The sequence below is a fragment of the Diabrotica undecimpunctata genome, chromosome 5, assembly GCF_040954645.1.
Source record: "Diabrotica undecimpunctata isolate CICGRU chromosome 5, icDiaUnde3, whole genome shotgun sequence".
NCBI classification, from domain to species: Eukaryota; Metazoa; Arthropoda; class Insecta; order Coleoptera; family Chrysomelidae; genus Diabrotica; species Diabrotica undecimpunctata.
The window spans coordinates 4645014-4659544 of NC_092807.1; the positions used below are offsets into that span (position 1 = coordinate 4645014).

Consider the following 14531-nt stretch of genomic DNA (forward strand, 5'->3'; position numbering starts at 1 on the left):
CAAGTATTTGAATTTATCCGTTCCTTTGATTGTTACGTTGTCATCAATCTGTAGATCTTGTATGTCTTCTTCACTTGTAGATATATACTCTGTTGTCGCGAGGTTAATATCTAGGCCAGCCTTGGTATATTCTTCTTGTAATTTTATCATCATGTAGCTGAGGTCGTCTTGGTCTTGTGCAATCACTACTTGATCGTCTGCAAAGCTTAACGTATATAGGTATTCGTTCCGTACCGGTACTCTCATGCCTTCGCATTTTCTTTTCCATGTAGTCAAGGCTTTCTCTAAGTATATTTTGAATAGGGTTGGAGATGTGGAACAACCCTGCAGGAGCCCTTTTGTTGTGGTGAAGTCTCCTATGATGCTTGTTCCCAATTTAATGGACACTTTATTATCTTTAGACAGAGCTTTTGTAGCTTCTATGAGTTCCGTCTGTATTTCTAATTTGTACATTGCCTCCCATAGTTCTGACCTTGGTACAGAGTCATACGCCTTTCTTAGGTCCACAAATGCTAAATGTATATCTCTATTTTTTGCTTTTTTTTAAGAGTTGTTCCAGTGTGTATAGGTGGTCTATGCATGATCTTCCTTCCGTGTAGCCTGCCTGATCCTCCCCGATCTTGCCTTTTATCGCTTGCTTTATCTTTTCTCGCAGTATCTTCCCATATAATCTTTCTATTGATGATATTACGTTTATTACTCTGTAGTTTTCGCATTGTTTTCTATCTCCTTTCTTAAATATAGATGTCATATATGCCTCCGTCCATTCTTTTGGGAGCTGTTCTTCATTTATGGCTTTCTGAAATATCCATTGTATCATTCGGTGTAATTTGTTTGATCCGTATTTTATAAGCTCAGATGAAATGCCTCCAGGTCCCGGTGCTTTCTTATTTTTGATTGCTTTTATGGCCGTTCTCATTTCCCTATCTGTTATTTCTATTTCTTGTTGTGGGAATCTGCCTCGTCTTCGCCTGTTATCTTTTCCAATGAATTGTGGTCTTTGTTCTGTGTACATACACAATGTCAAATAATCCAATTAGCTGTATTATGACCACTTTTTACTAAAACATATTACATAACCTAAAAAAAATCATCTACAAATAGACCATGACAATAAATTGAAGTCATAATATCTATATTCTTATTTAACTTCTATCAGCAATCGGATTAGACATTGAAATTTTAAAGTTATTTTTTATTTTAACTATTCGGTGTCGGTCTTTCAGATAGGATCTGAACCAACTATGGGCTCTAGAATATTTATTGAATAAAATATCAATCGTTTTGCTTAATACTGTATAGACTTCAAATTGGAATGTTGAAGGGATCTAGACTGGTCCATGTACATTTTTTTTTACTAGAATGTACTAATACAAATAATTGTTTGATGTTTTGTGTACGCTCAATAGTTCACTAGTTCTTGAGATCTGCAATAAGAATCCCACCACCACGTTTATCCATAGGAACTGGTTTCAAGAAAATGATCTTTTTGAATATGTTATAATTTGAGCAGCTCAATTTAGCTGTCATTATTTCTTTATCGTTTCATTCTTTTGCTATACCATGGTTTATTTTTTGAAAAACTAGTTTTTTAAATAAAGGTTGAGTCAATTAATTGACTGCAAAATACTTCAACTATATTTATATTTACCTGATAACAATCCCGACAGCAACGTGGCAAAAATCGGTGTTTTCGTCTTTTTACTAACTTTGGATAGTGATTTGTAGACAATACCATCATTGGCCATGGCATAAATAACCCTAGGTAACGGAAACATCGCACCCAAGAGACTCGTGCAGAGAGCAAAGACCGCACCGATCGTAACTATCCATTTTATCGATTCCCAACCGTAGTAATGGAATAGGTAAGGAAATGGGGCGTCTTTGTCCTAAAATATAAAATAGCAGCTTCTTAATGTATAAATATAGATTCATCAATACTATTGGAAAACATTGTACTCGTACATTGTATCTGGACCAATTTTCCTTTCTGCTGAAAAATTCTGCTACTTTAACACTTTCGCTGCCAATTAAACATATACGTCCACAAATAAAGTCAACTCCCGTTTATCCGCGATCGGAATATAGCGAAATATTAATGAAAATCTATTATTTTATAAATTAGATCTATGTATTAGATCTATCTATCAATACTAATATAAATATAATATAAAATATATGATTTTAAAGAAAATTGTAGTTTGTTATCAACAGTGCCGGATTTAGTTCATGGACCGCCGGGGGCTAAGTCATACTATACCGCCACTCTCTAGTAGATATAGATGCGCCTTAGGTTAACAATTCATTAAAACTATTTTATTATTATTAGGTAATTTATTATAAATACAAAAAAGCCACAAAGACACAAACTGTGTCTTTGTGGTTAGACATGTTATTCGCATTGTCATACGATGGTCCCCTGCAGTCATCGATATTATTATTCAGGTTGGACAAAATTTTTACAATGCAGGCTTCCATATCTTCGGCTATGCGACCAGTGTTGTCTAAAAACTGTATAAACCTCTCGACAGGTGTTCCAGTGTCCGAGCAATAACTAATAATGAATTTCAGTTGATCTGTACGTGTTATATCAGGCGTAGAGCCAACACTTATTGAATAGTATTTACCACAATGAATTTATTTTACAATTTCTTGTAATATGTGGTCCGAAAGCACTTGCAAAAATTCAAAACAAATCGTTTTTGATAAATAAGATACTGAACCACAGCCTTTTGAAGCATATTTTTCAATATGTTCTTTAAAAAAAGGGGATCATATTCCGCCAACAACTCTAGTAATCCAAGATAGTTGCCATTGCTAGTAGAACCAAATTTTTTCGTCGGTTCCTCTAAAAGGTAGTCCTCTACTAGCAGAGAATCATCAATGTTTCTCATACTCAATGAATTTCTTGAAATAAAATTTTTAAGCTGTTCTAAATGAACGACTGACCTTTCATGACTGTCACATTTTTCTTTAGCCTTTTTCCAGTTGTCAAATCCAGTAAAAAAGGAAAAAGTGCAATTTTCACTTAAAAAGAGTCGACAATATAAGCAAAATAAAGAGCCTGTGCTTTTGGAATAAACTAACCAGTCACGCCGATTTTTTCACCATTCTTTGAAACTTTATAGAATAGTGGTTTAGTGCAGTACCTGTTTTGTTTTCCTATTTTTCTTTTTAAAGATTCAAAGTCTAAATAATTAAGATCCTGTGTTTTGAATTCTTTCAGCACTTCATCTACACAATTCCTTGGCCAGAATTGTGGATCTTGTAAATCAACTCGATTAACACCTCCTTCGACTAGAATTTGACGTTCAGGAGAACTCTTTTCGGGATGTAACTCCATATCACAAAGTGGGTCTGAATTTGCTGTGGATGAATTATCTCGACGTGATGAAGACCCTGCTGCAAATTTTATTTTATTAAAAAAGTAACTAAAACAGTCAAATAAACCTACCTTCTAAAACATCTGAAACTGTTGCAATTGGATCGTCTTGAAAAGAAGTGCTCGTTGGTATACTATCTTGCCTCATTGTACTCAAGTACTCATTGAAAATTATAAATTAAAGTTTTGGGTGAAACTAAATTTTTCAGTTACGGCTTATCCGCGATTTTCGTTATCCGCGATAGAAATTGCTAGTGAGAAAATAACCTAAAATAACTGTTTGAAATCAGCACAATATCGCCAGCAAAGCGATAAGTTATTTAATTTTTTACCATCGATGTTAATTTCCATTCAAATTTTTTTAAAAATATATTCCAGCAACAGTGAAAAAAGTTTGGGTGACATATTATCACCTTGTCGTACTCCGCGGTGTATTTTAACTAAATGTTAATGTATAAGTGTGAAGTTTCACGCTTTTTATTGCGCTATTATATATATTCTTAATTTTTCTAGTCCACAACAAACAGGGTTCAGACCCGGAAAGGCCTGCTCTAGTCAAACCCTTAACCTCATTCAATACATTGAAGACGGTTTTAAGTAGAAAGAAATGACAGGTGTAGCGTTCATGCACCTAACTGCCGTCTATGAAACAATTATTCATCCACAGCTGCTGGTAAAACTCTAAGAAACTACAATGGCTAGAACAGACTCTTCTACGTAACACTCCAGCCCAAGAACAATCGATGGAAGGACCAATAAAATGTTTTCCTAAAGGAAACTGTCCTTGAGCCGATTGTATACAACATATACACCAACGACCAACCTATAAAACAACAATCAATATTATTTGTTTACACTGATGCTACAGCGGTGTCAGCTCAGGAAATATCCTTCAATGAAGTCGAAGAAAAACTGGCAAATGCTCTAGAACACTTAGCAATATACTCGAGCATGCTCGAAGGACTCTAGAGCTGGCCAGACACTGGAACACAACGAGACGCCAAAATACCTTGGCATACGTCTAAATAAAACTCTGTCTTACATATACGATTGTCAAGATGTCAAGAAAAAAGTAAGGGCAAGAAATAACATCATCCGCAATCTAACTAATACAAAAATGGGGAGCACAAATACACACCCTCTATTTCGGGTATATTTCAGAGCACTCATTGCAAAATATTGCAAATCGCTACTCGTTTATATTATGCAGTGTATGCTGTATTCATCTATATTTTATTTTGTTTACTACAAGATCTTTTCACAGCGTCTCTTGGAGCACTTTTTATTTGATGAGTTATTTCCTTCAAGTCTATGCTCTCTATACTTTAAAGGCCGTTTTCCACATATTCTACACATTAAAAGAGTTTTTTGATGACGTCCATTAAGTTATTACAATTTTGTTTGTTACCATCTCTACTATTAATGATTTATCACTACTTTTCCTCTCACAGCTTGGCCTATTGAAAATTTATTCAAAAACACTCACGACTTGTACCGTTTTTTTGATCATATAATATGTAAGTATTTCATTTCTAGTGACACTAGTGACTAGTATCCATTGTGTGAAAGTTATGTTCCAATGCGAACTGCAGCAGTCGTGTGCCTCTTTCGTTTCTTCTACCTATTCCGTGGCAATCTAATGATAATTCTTCTTCATCTACTTTTAGTTCTACTTTTGTGTTGGAATCACCGATTATTATTGCATAGATAGCTTTTAAATTATTAATTTACATTGCAATATCTTGGTAGGTGCTTCAAAAGTCATAAAAATTATTCTTTAGTATAAGTCTTTCAAAAGTAAGTATCCTATTTTTTTCGGAAAAACCTTGTATGTCACTCTCATACTTTTATAAGAACGTATAACCTTCAATTTTTAATAAAACACCAATTTTTGTTTGTAAAATTATTTAGGGAATCACTAATGATACCAAAAATACGGACACTTCTATTTCGTTCCAACTAAGTGACGTATACACTAGTCAAAATACCTAATTAATACACTGGATTGCAAAATTATCAAAACACTTAAATTTTTATATATTTTTCGTTTTTAAATAAAAACTTATTAATTTTTTTTTGACTATTATTTTATGCCTTATTAACGATAATGTTTTTTCTTGTTTGAACCTGTTTAGATGATTTTTGCCAACAAGAGTCTCCACAAACTTTTTGTTCTTAATGTGAAATCGTGTCTTAAATTAAACAGTAATATTTTAAGTTTATTTTGGTATTTTAAGTTTTTACAAGTTTGGCTTTAGTTTTTTTTTTGTTTTATCCATTTCAAAAATTGTTATAAAAAATTATGATACCAGAAGAAGTAGCCCAAGCTGTTGCTTTACAGAATAATGGGAGGAGCATTCGTTACATCGCAAATGCATTAGGAAATACAGTATTCGATGTAGTACAAAGAACTATAAGTCAAATTAAAGATCGCCTTATTAAAGTAAAGCTTTGAGCGATCGCACATTATCAGCACCAGTACTTGTTCAACGATTAAATATGATGTACTTACAAACACAGTTTCCATTTATGAACACGCTTAAATGAATATGGATTAAGGTCCAGAATAACTGTCACCTTTAATAATAAACTTTAATAGTAAACTTTTACTAATAGAAGATCATCTGAGGCAACATTTACACTTCGCTCTTGGGGTGCTGAAGAATGAAGTAGCGTACTCTTAAAGGATGACTCAAGATTTAACAGATTCTCATCAGATGGGTGGCCTAGGATTGGGAAAAGAGCTGGTGGACATTATTATCAATGTTGTTTTACTCCCAGAGTTTAATTTGGTATAATGGTGTGGGCAGATATTCACTTAGAGGCTTATTCAGAACTGTTACAATTCGAGGGGGCAATTTCAATGTTGAAAGGTATATTGAGCGATGTTTGGTAGATTACGTAGTGCTATTTGGCCCATTTGTTGGAAAAAACTTTCGATTGACGCAAGATAATGATCATCCGCACATTACAAGAGGACATCCAAGAAGTCCAGACTTAAATCCAATAGAGCATGAATTGAGTTTCAATCAAAATGACACTTCGTGACGAATGGGAGCAAATGCCGCCCAGAAGGAATTTGCTGCCTTTATCCAAAGTATGACTGATCGAATGGATGCTGTAATTAGGGCTCATGGAGTGTCCTCCGGAGGCGTGACAGCCGTGCCGGAGGCATCAAGGAATTTGGATATCGGTCAAAATACTTGGGAATTCCAAGGTTGGCCAAATCCAAATTTCTAATTGATTCGATGCAGGGAAATTCCACTTTCGCTACGTAAAACAAAGGATTTGTTTTACATAAAAGCAGGTAGATTTTCTCTTATCGATCAGTCGAGCTTGCCTCTTCTACTGTAGACCTAGTCGGTGCTATTATTGTTCCAACTAAGTTATTGTTTTATTTCTGATTTTCTGTATACCTTTTTATTTTAGCATTATTGTATATTCAGACCTTTTCAGGTTAGGATATTACATTGATCTATATTTGTTCATGTACTGATTGTTTATTTTTCTTGTATTTTATGTCTAAGTTGTTCTTCCGTAAGTTTAGAACACTTAGAAATATTTATCTTGCTTTTTTTCTATTTTATATTTTGATTTGTACTTTGTCTAAGTAGTTCTTTCCGGTAAGTCAAAGAACTCTTAGAAATATTTTCATAATCATTGTTGCATTATTATTTCCGATATTTTATCTAAGATATTTTCTGTCTTAAGTTAAGAAAATACTTAATACATTTGTTTCTTTCATTTTCTATTTTATGCTAAGTTGTTTCTTCCGTAAGTCAAGAAACACTTATAAATATTTGTGCATTTATTTTACTATATTTGATTCTCTTGTTTATTTTCTGTTGTAAGTTGTTTCTTCCGTAAGTCAAGAAACACTTAGACATATTTCTATAATCAGTTTCATTTTTGCATTTCTCGTTTTATATTTTGAGTATTTTATTTTTCCACTCTAAGTCGTTTTTTCCGTAAGTCAAGAAACACTTAGAAATATTTCCATATTTTACTCTCACATTTACATATTTCATTTATCTATATTTCTGTCCTAAGTTGTTTCTTCCGTAAGTCAAGGAACACTTAGAAACATTTTTCTTTGCATTATATTTTTATACCATTTAATTTACTCGTTTACTAAGTTATTCCTTCCGTAAGTCAAGGAATACTTAGATCATTTTTACCTATCTGTTTTCCATTTTTGCTCTGTTACTTTGTAACTGTTCCTTGGAACCGTTACCTATAACAGGTATTTGTCACTGGAACTGTTATTTATAACAGCGGTGGTATTTAACCTTTCTACCAGCGACAAACCAAAGATGGTGAATACCCGATCCAATTCCGGGGATAGGAAGAAGCCCGAAGAGCCGGCGATGGGTCCTACAGGCCCAAATGCCCCCTCTCGGCAACAGGAGATAATACACCCTACTAAATCTCGCTTTTCAATAAAAAATGTTTTAAATTAAAAAAATTAATTTTTGTTTCTTTGCAGATTTTAAATTTTTTATTTTTTTGTTAAATTTTTGATAAGTAAATAATTTTACTTTTAAATTTTGTTTGTGTATGGTTAATTTTGCAATGCAGTATATGTGATTCGATATTTAGCCGTTTCAGTTTATATTCTCTTTGTATGTAGCTCTGATTTACCATCAAATTATTTCTTTATTGTCCTAAATCAATGCAGAAAGCCAAATTCTTCAGCTATCATTGAATGACCTTGTTAAGTATCTCAGTAAAACTGCTAATAAATTCTTATTTACAAAAAAAAATACTCATTAACGCCAAGCAGCAAAGAACAAGAAGATTTTTAGAATTTGTATAAAATATCACATGCAATGCATTATACATTCATGGACAAAAATCTCGAATATTTTGGAATTTTCTAATTTTTTTTTGAAAATAAAAAAGTCTATTTAATCAAGTTGTTTATTGTAAATAAGAGTTTATTTTAACAATGTTTAATGAACACTTTTTAGTTTTTATGCAGAGAAAATGCCAAAATTAATGTTAGGTAAATAAGTTTATTTAACTATAAACTTAAATGTTAAATTAAATTGCTTAAACAAGTCGTTTTAACTGAAATAAGTGCATGATCAGTAACGAGTATTCCCCCTCTAGCTCTTACTGTTTGCATCCTTCTCGGCATGCTTGCAAGTAAATTTTTGACATATCTTTGAAAAATTGCATTCCATTCATCTGGTGTACCAAGCCAAAGCTGATCTATCGTATTTCAAACGGATTTTCTTTGTTCTATGCATTTTAGCTGATCCACATGTGCTCTATTGTATTTAAATCTGGACTAAATGGTGGCCAATCCAGTCTGCGAATTTGGACCTCTTTCTTTCTCCCCTTCCTTTTACCCTAACAGGGTGTCGGATTTGGGCTAGCTATTTTAATTTCCTTTTACCCACCTCTTCCATTCTTTTCTGTTTCCTGCCATTATTTTCAATTCCTCGAGTGATTTTTGTTTAAGTTTTCCCGCCTCTACTACTTGCTGTATCCATTTTTTTATTGGTCTGCCTCTTTTTCTTTTTCCGATGTTTTCTGCTTCATAAATTTTTCTTGTTATTCTATTGGATTGCATCCTCATCAGATGCCCATACCAGTTCATTTGTCTCTTTGCTATTTTGTTCATTATCGGTTTCTGGTTGGCCATTCTCCTAATAGTCTCGTTGCTTAATCTATTTCATTTTGTCTTTCCAACTATCCTTCTTAGATGTCTCATCTCCATTGCGTTTATCCTGCTCTTATGTTTTTCCAGAATTGTCCAGTTTTCACTTGCATAGAGCATAGAATTTGGACCTCATCGAGATAATTACTCGCTGAGGCAGCGGCATCTGCTCGAGAATTATCGTACATTAACATGAATCTCATATCGAATGTAACCAACATTTCGCAAAACATGATCATGCAAGATGTTTTGAACGTAGGAGTAATTTATTATTAGTATTCGCATTTATATTGTCTCTAGCATCCTTTTTGATTTGAATGTATCAGATCTCGTTTCCTCCGTATATATCACTATTCATCTTATAGCCGCTTTGTAAATTTTTATCTTAGTTTCCATCCTAATATGTTTGTTCCTCCATATTGTATTGTTTAGACATCCTGCGGCTCTATTTACTTTTTATATTTGATTTTTAATCTATTATCGATGACCTCTATTTAATATTACTTATTTAATAATCTTAATAATTTACGAAAAATACTAACCTGTTGATAGTAAGGCAAAGCCATCGTCAAAACAGTAGAAATAGAAAAGTAGGCGGCAAAAATAATGAACAACGATATGACGATAGCCAGAGGAATGTCTTTTTGAGGATTTTTGGCTTCTTCCCCTGTGGTTGCGACAGCGTCAAAACCTACGAAACCGTAGAAACATTTTGCTGCACCTGCCATAATACCAGCTACACCAAATGGCATGAATCCGCCTTCTCCTGCAACTGCTCTTTCTGTCTCGTTTAACTTTGCTGGATCAATTTTCCAGTTTCCAACGTCGGCTGTAATAGAAATTGATATGTAAATAAATATACAGACAAGGATATTACATATTGATATAAATTCTTTAATTTATTATTATACTAATTCAGATTTGTCAGCCTTCCATTTCTCTAAAGGGAAAATTTACCCATCACAGATACTTACGGAGACGCCCGGGATGTTTGATGAGTGGATGGATGGATGACTATTCAGAGATGCTGTAGACTAACGTCCAATGAAGCTATGGTATTATAAGAATAAGAACTAAGGAAAAAAGTGGGATATTTTTTGACATATACATGGTATACAGTAAACTACATAAATTTAGTTTCCTTGTGGATTTATACAATAACCCATTAAGATTGACTTTATTACCTAGTTGGTAAACAATGCATAAAAGTATTATATGTTTAGAGAAAGTACCCAGATCCAACTATCTGAGACGTGAGCTAAGTGAACAATGGGGCAGGGCATCGAGATGACCAGAAACGCTTTTAATAAGATGAAAGCAGTAGGTTGTAATGGAAACTAGAAAGTAGAACTAGAGTATTGAGATGCTACATAAATTCTGCCTTGCTGTGTGGAGTTGAAGCCTGGATAATTAAGGATGCAACTGAAATAGGACTTGCTAGCTTTAAGATATGGTGTTATCGAAGAATGTGAAAAATATTATAGTCAGAACACATAACAAATACTTTAAGAAAGACTAAAAAAGGAAAATAAATACTCTTCTTCTTCTTTAGGTGCCGTCTTCTTAGCGAAGATTGGCGATGACCTCAGCAAAGTCTTCCCTATTTTGGGCTTTCCTTATTAAACTTTGAAAATCTAATCCTGTCCAATCGTTGATGTCGCGCAGCCAGGTCATTTGTCGTCTACCCGGGCCGCGTCTGCCTTCTATTTTCCCTTCTATAATAAGCTGAAGGAAGTTATACCTATCGTGTCTAAATATGTGTCCAAGATAAGACGTTTTACGCTTCTTGACAATTTCTGTGAGTTCACGTTCTCTATTCACACGCCTTAAAACTTCTTCATTTCTAACGCGGTCGGTCCATGGAATTTTCAGCATACGACGAAATACCCACATCTCAAAGCTCTCTAAACGTCAACAAACTAAAAGAAATACTCAACACAAGGAAAATGAGACATTTTTGACACATACCAAGAAATGATTAATATGAGTTGATGCGATTGGTTGGATGCGAGTTGGCAAGGGAAGGTGAAAGGAAAAAGAAAACCAGGAAGACGAAGCATATCCTGGTTGAAAAATTTAAAGCAATAGACTGGAAAAACAACAATAGAACTTTCCACAATTGCTGAAGACAGAGTGAAATGAGCGAAATTAAAGATGAATGCACAACAAAAAAAACGGATGGTGTAATATTTAAACGCTGAAGAAGCAGAATTATAAATGCAGAAACCTGTACTTACCCTTTATGGATCCTGCAACGATCGCAATAAAAATGGTAACCATATTTACTGCGGTAAAAACGTTGTTGAGCTTTGAGGATTCTTTTACTCCAAAGGCAAGAAGAACTGAAAATAAGTTAAGTAATCATGGTAATTGGTTTTGTATAATGTTTTAATAAAAAAAAGTTATTTGCTAGTCAGTATCAGTCAATTCCTAATAAAATCCTACATTATTTGCATATAAAATTATTTGAAAAACATAAAATTATGAAAAATAAATTAAATTCTTTGGCTCTTGTATTAAATTGGTGGAATAGCCTTTGTATACCATCTTCAAGTTATGTTATATTGTATCCTTTGCGTAATAATAACAATTTAGACATTATTATATATTTTAAAGGGGAGCACTTTAAAATGATATTGCTAATATTTTTGAGGTGCGTTCCTGAGACGACTTTTTGAAGGGACACACTTTAGCCTTTTTCGCTTCACATTATTAACCCTAATAAATCTGAACACACAAAATATGCCCTTTTCTGTTGGAAGCATAATAGTTAGACCAATAAGAATTGAATATTTACGCGGTTTAATTGATTTACGACCAACATAACAAAGATAGTCCATAACCTAAATAACAACAATGTAACCAAAGTTAGAGCAGGAGACCAATTCACTGAAAGTATTCCAACACCGGTAGCAATTAGACTAGGCGACAGTTTAAGCCCCTTCTTGGTTAACCTACTCATGGGCAAAAGTATAACCAAAGTAACATCTCTTAACCTCGGACACAGAATGGGCAACAAAAGAATTGGTATGGTGTGTTACGCAGATCATGCAGCAATTATTGCCGAATCAGATGATCTTCAGATACAGCTCTTTCAGTTCTTTCAAATAAGCCGCCAACTAAATATGACCATTTCTACCAACAAAACTAAATGTCTAATAGCAAAAGATCCGCTCAGATGTAAGGTAGTGGTTGAGAACAACCCCATAGAACAGGTGATGCAATTCAGATATCTGGGCATAGATATATCAAGCACACACGACTCAGTAAAGGACCTAAGGAGTCAGATAAACAAAGCATCCGTATATGCGCACAGATAGTAAAATCAGAATCTATAAGACTTGCATACGATCAAGACATATGACATAGAAGTGCGCGAAGATACCAACAAAACGAAACAGATGCTAAGGGTTGCCGAAATGAAAACCCTAAGAACAATAGTGGGCAAAACAAGAAGAGACAGGGTGAGAAATACATACGTCAGAGAGCAGTGCAAAATTCAAGATATTGTAAGATGGGGAAGGCAGCGTAAGAGGATGTGGTACAATCATGTAAGACGAATGGATGAGAATAGACTCCCAAAAATTGCCCTAGAAAACAACCCGCCCGGTTCAAGACCTCCCGGAAGACCACCTAAAAGATGGAGGGATAGTTGGCAATCTATCTCCCAGGAAATTAACCCGACGCAGCTTCAGAATTAAACAGATCGAAAGATCTCCAAGAAGTAGTAGAAGAAGAAGAAGAATTTATTTACCATAAACAAGCAACCATAGACATAATATGGCAACCATAGACATAATATGCAATATTTTATGTCGTACTTTTAGTTGAAGAATAGATTCAATTATTTCAAATTTACTAAATTATTAAAATCCACAAGGAAACTAAGTTCCTGTATAAAGGATTTTATTAAAAACTTTTAAATTATTAAACTCTTAAAATTAAAATTACGGTTCTGTCGTAGCTTGTCACAAATTTCTCAATCCGATCCTGTGGTTTCTGTTTTAAATATGGCGATCGCGTGATGACACACTTCAAAGGCGGCATCTGAGAGTGGGCATTCTGATTGTTATTTATTATGTGCCTGTCTCATAGATATTATTGAAGATTTTACATAGTATTTTGAAAGATTCATCATCAAGAAGTTTAAGAAAATTCAAACTGTACCCCGTCTGGTCCTGGAGCTTGATTCTATTTAAGCGATATTATCGCTGCTTATATTTCTCCCACTAGTACAGGTGGTCCGGTTTTCGTAGGAATTGAGGACTGGTTGTCCCTCTCATCAAAAAATAAATTTCGTATATAATTTTTTCAGATATTATCACTATTCACTTTGTCCATGATTACCTCTCCATTATAATAAATAACAACTTTACTTACTCTTTTTACATTTGCCTCTTATTTCTCTTATGTACCACATATGCACATTGGAACAACTGTTGGAAAAGAAAAAAGCAAAAAAAAAGGGATATAAATTTGGCATTTGTGGACCTGAGAAAGGCGTATGACTCTGTACCAAGGTCAGACTATGTAAAAATTAGAAATACATCGGAACTCATAGAAGCTACAAAAGCTCTGTATAAAGAAAATAAAGTGTCCATTAAAATGGGAACAAGAATCATAGGAGACTTCACCACAACAAAAGGGCTCCTGCAGGGTTGTTCCACATCTCCAACCCTATTCAAAATATACTTAGAGAAAGCCTTGACTACATGGAAAAGAAAATGCGAAGGCATGGGAGTACCGGTACGGAACGAATACCTATATACGTTAAGCTTTGCAGACGATCAAGTAGTGATTGCACAAAACCAAGACGACCTCAGCTACATAATGAAAAAACTACAAGAAGAATATACCAAGGCTGGCCTAGATATTAACCTCGCGAAAACAGAGTACCTATCTACAAGTGAAGAAAACATAGAAAATCTACAGATTGATGACAACGTAACAATCAATGGAAAGGATAAATTCAAATACTTGGTGTTTATAATTACGAAAAAGGCAACAACAGAGGAAGAAATTACACAAAGATTAGGACAAACAAGACCAGCAATCCGACAACTTAACTCAGTATGGTGGGATAGACACCTAAATATGAAGACAAAAACACAAATTTATAAAACATTAGTGCGAAGTATTATGACATATAGCGCTGAAAATTGGATCATAAACAAGAAAAACAGCAGTAGAATGGTAGCAACAGAGATGGAATGCCTGCGAAGATGCTGCAGAGTAACAAGAATGGATAGGAGAAGTAATGACGAAATAAAGCAAAGGACATCAATAGAAACACACATACTAACATATATAGAACAAAAAAGACTAAAGTGGTCTGGACATGTAAGAAGAACTAGCGACAGCAGATGGATAAAGAGAATAACCGAATGGAGCCCCATAGGAAAGAGTAAAAGAGGACGACCCTGAAAATCCTGGAGGAACGAAGTAGACGCCATGAGTAAGAGAGGCCTTAACGATGGAGAATGC

The 14531-nt window shown here is 34.2% G+C and overlaps 1 protein-coding gene across 2 annotated transcripts in view; it reads right to left on the reverse strand.

Annotated features, from left to right (window-relative positions):
- Positions 1 to 14531, reverse strand: part of LOC140441012 (cationic amino acid transporter 2-like) — a 109209-nt gene that overhangs the window by 17081 nt on the left and 77597 nt on the right. For both annotated transcript variants that reach the window (XM_072531403.1, XM_072531402.1), the window contains exons 5-7: positions 11285 to 11389; positions 9590 to 9876; positions 1652 to 1889 (exon numbers count right to left, since the gene is read on the reverse strand). In XM_072531403.1, coding sequence (XP_072387504.1) covers positions 1652 to 1889; positions 9590 to 9876; positions 11285 to 11389 — 630 coding nt within the window. The remainder of the gene's footprint in view (positions 1 to 1651; positions 1890 to 9589; positions 9877 to 11284; positions 11390 to 14531) is intronic.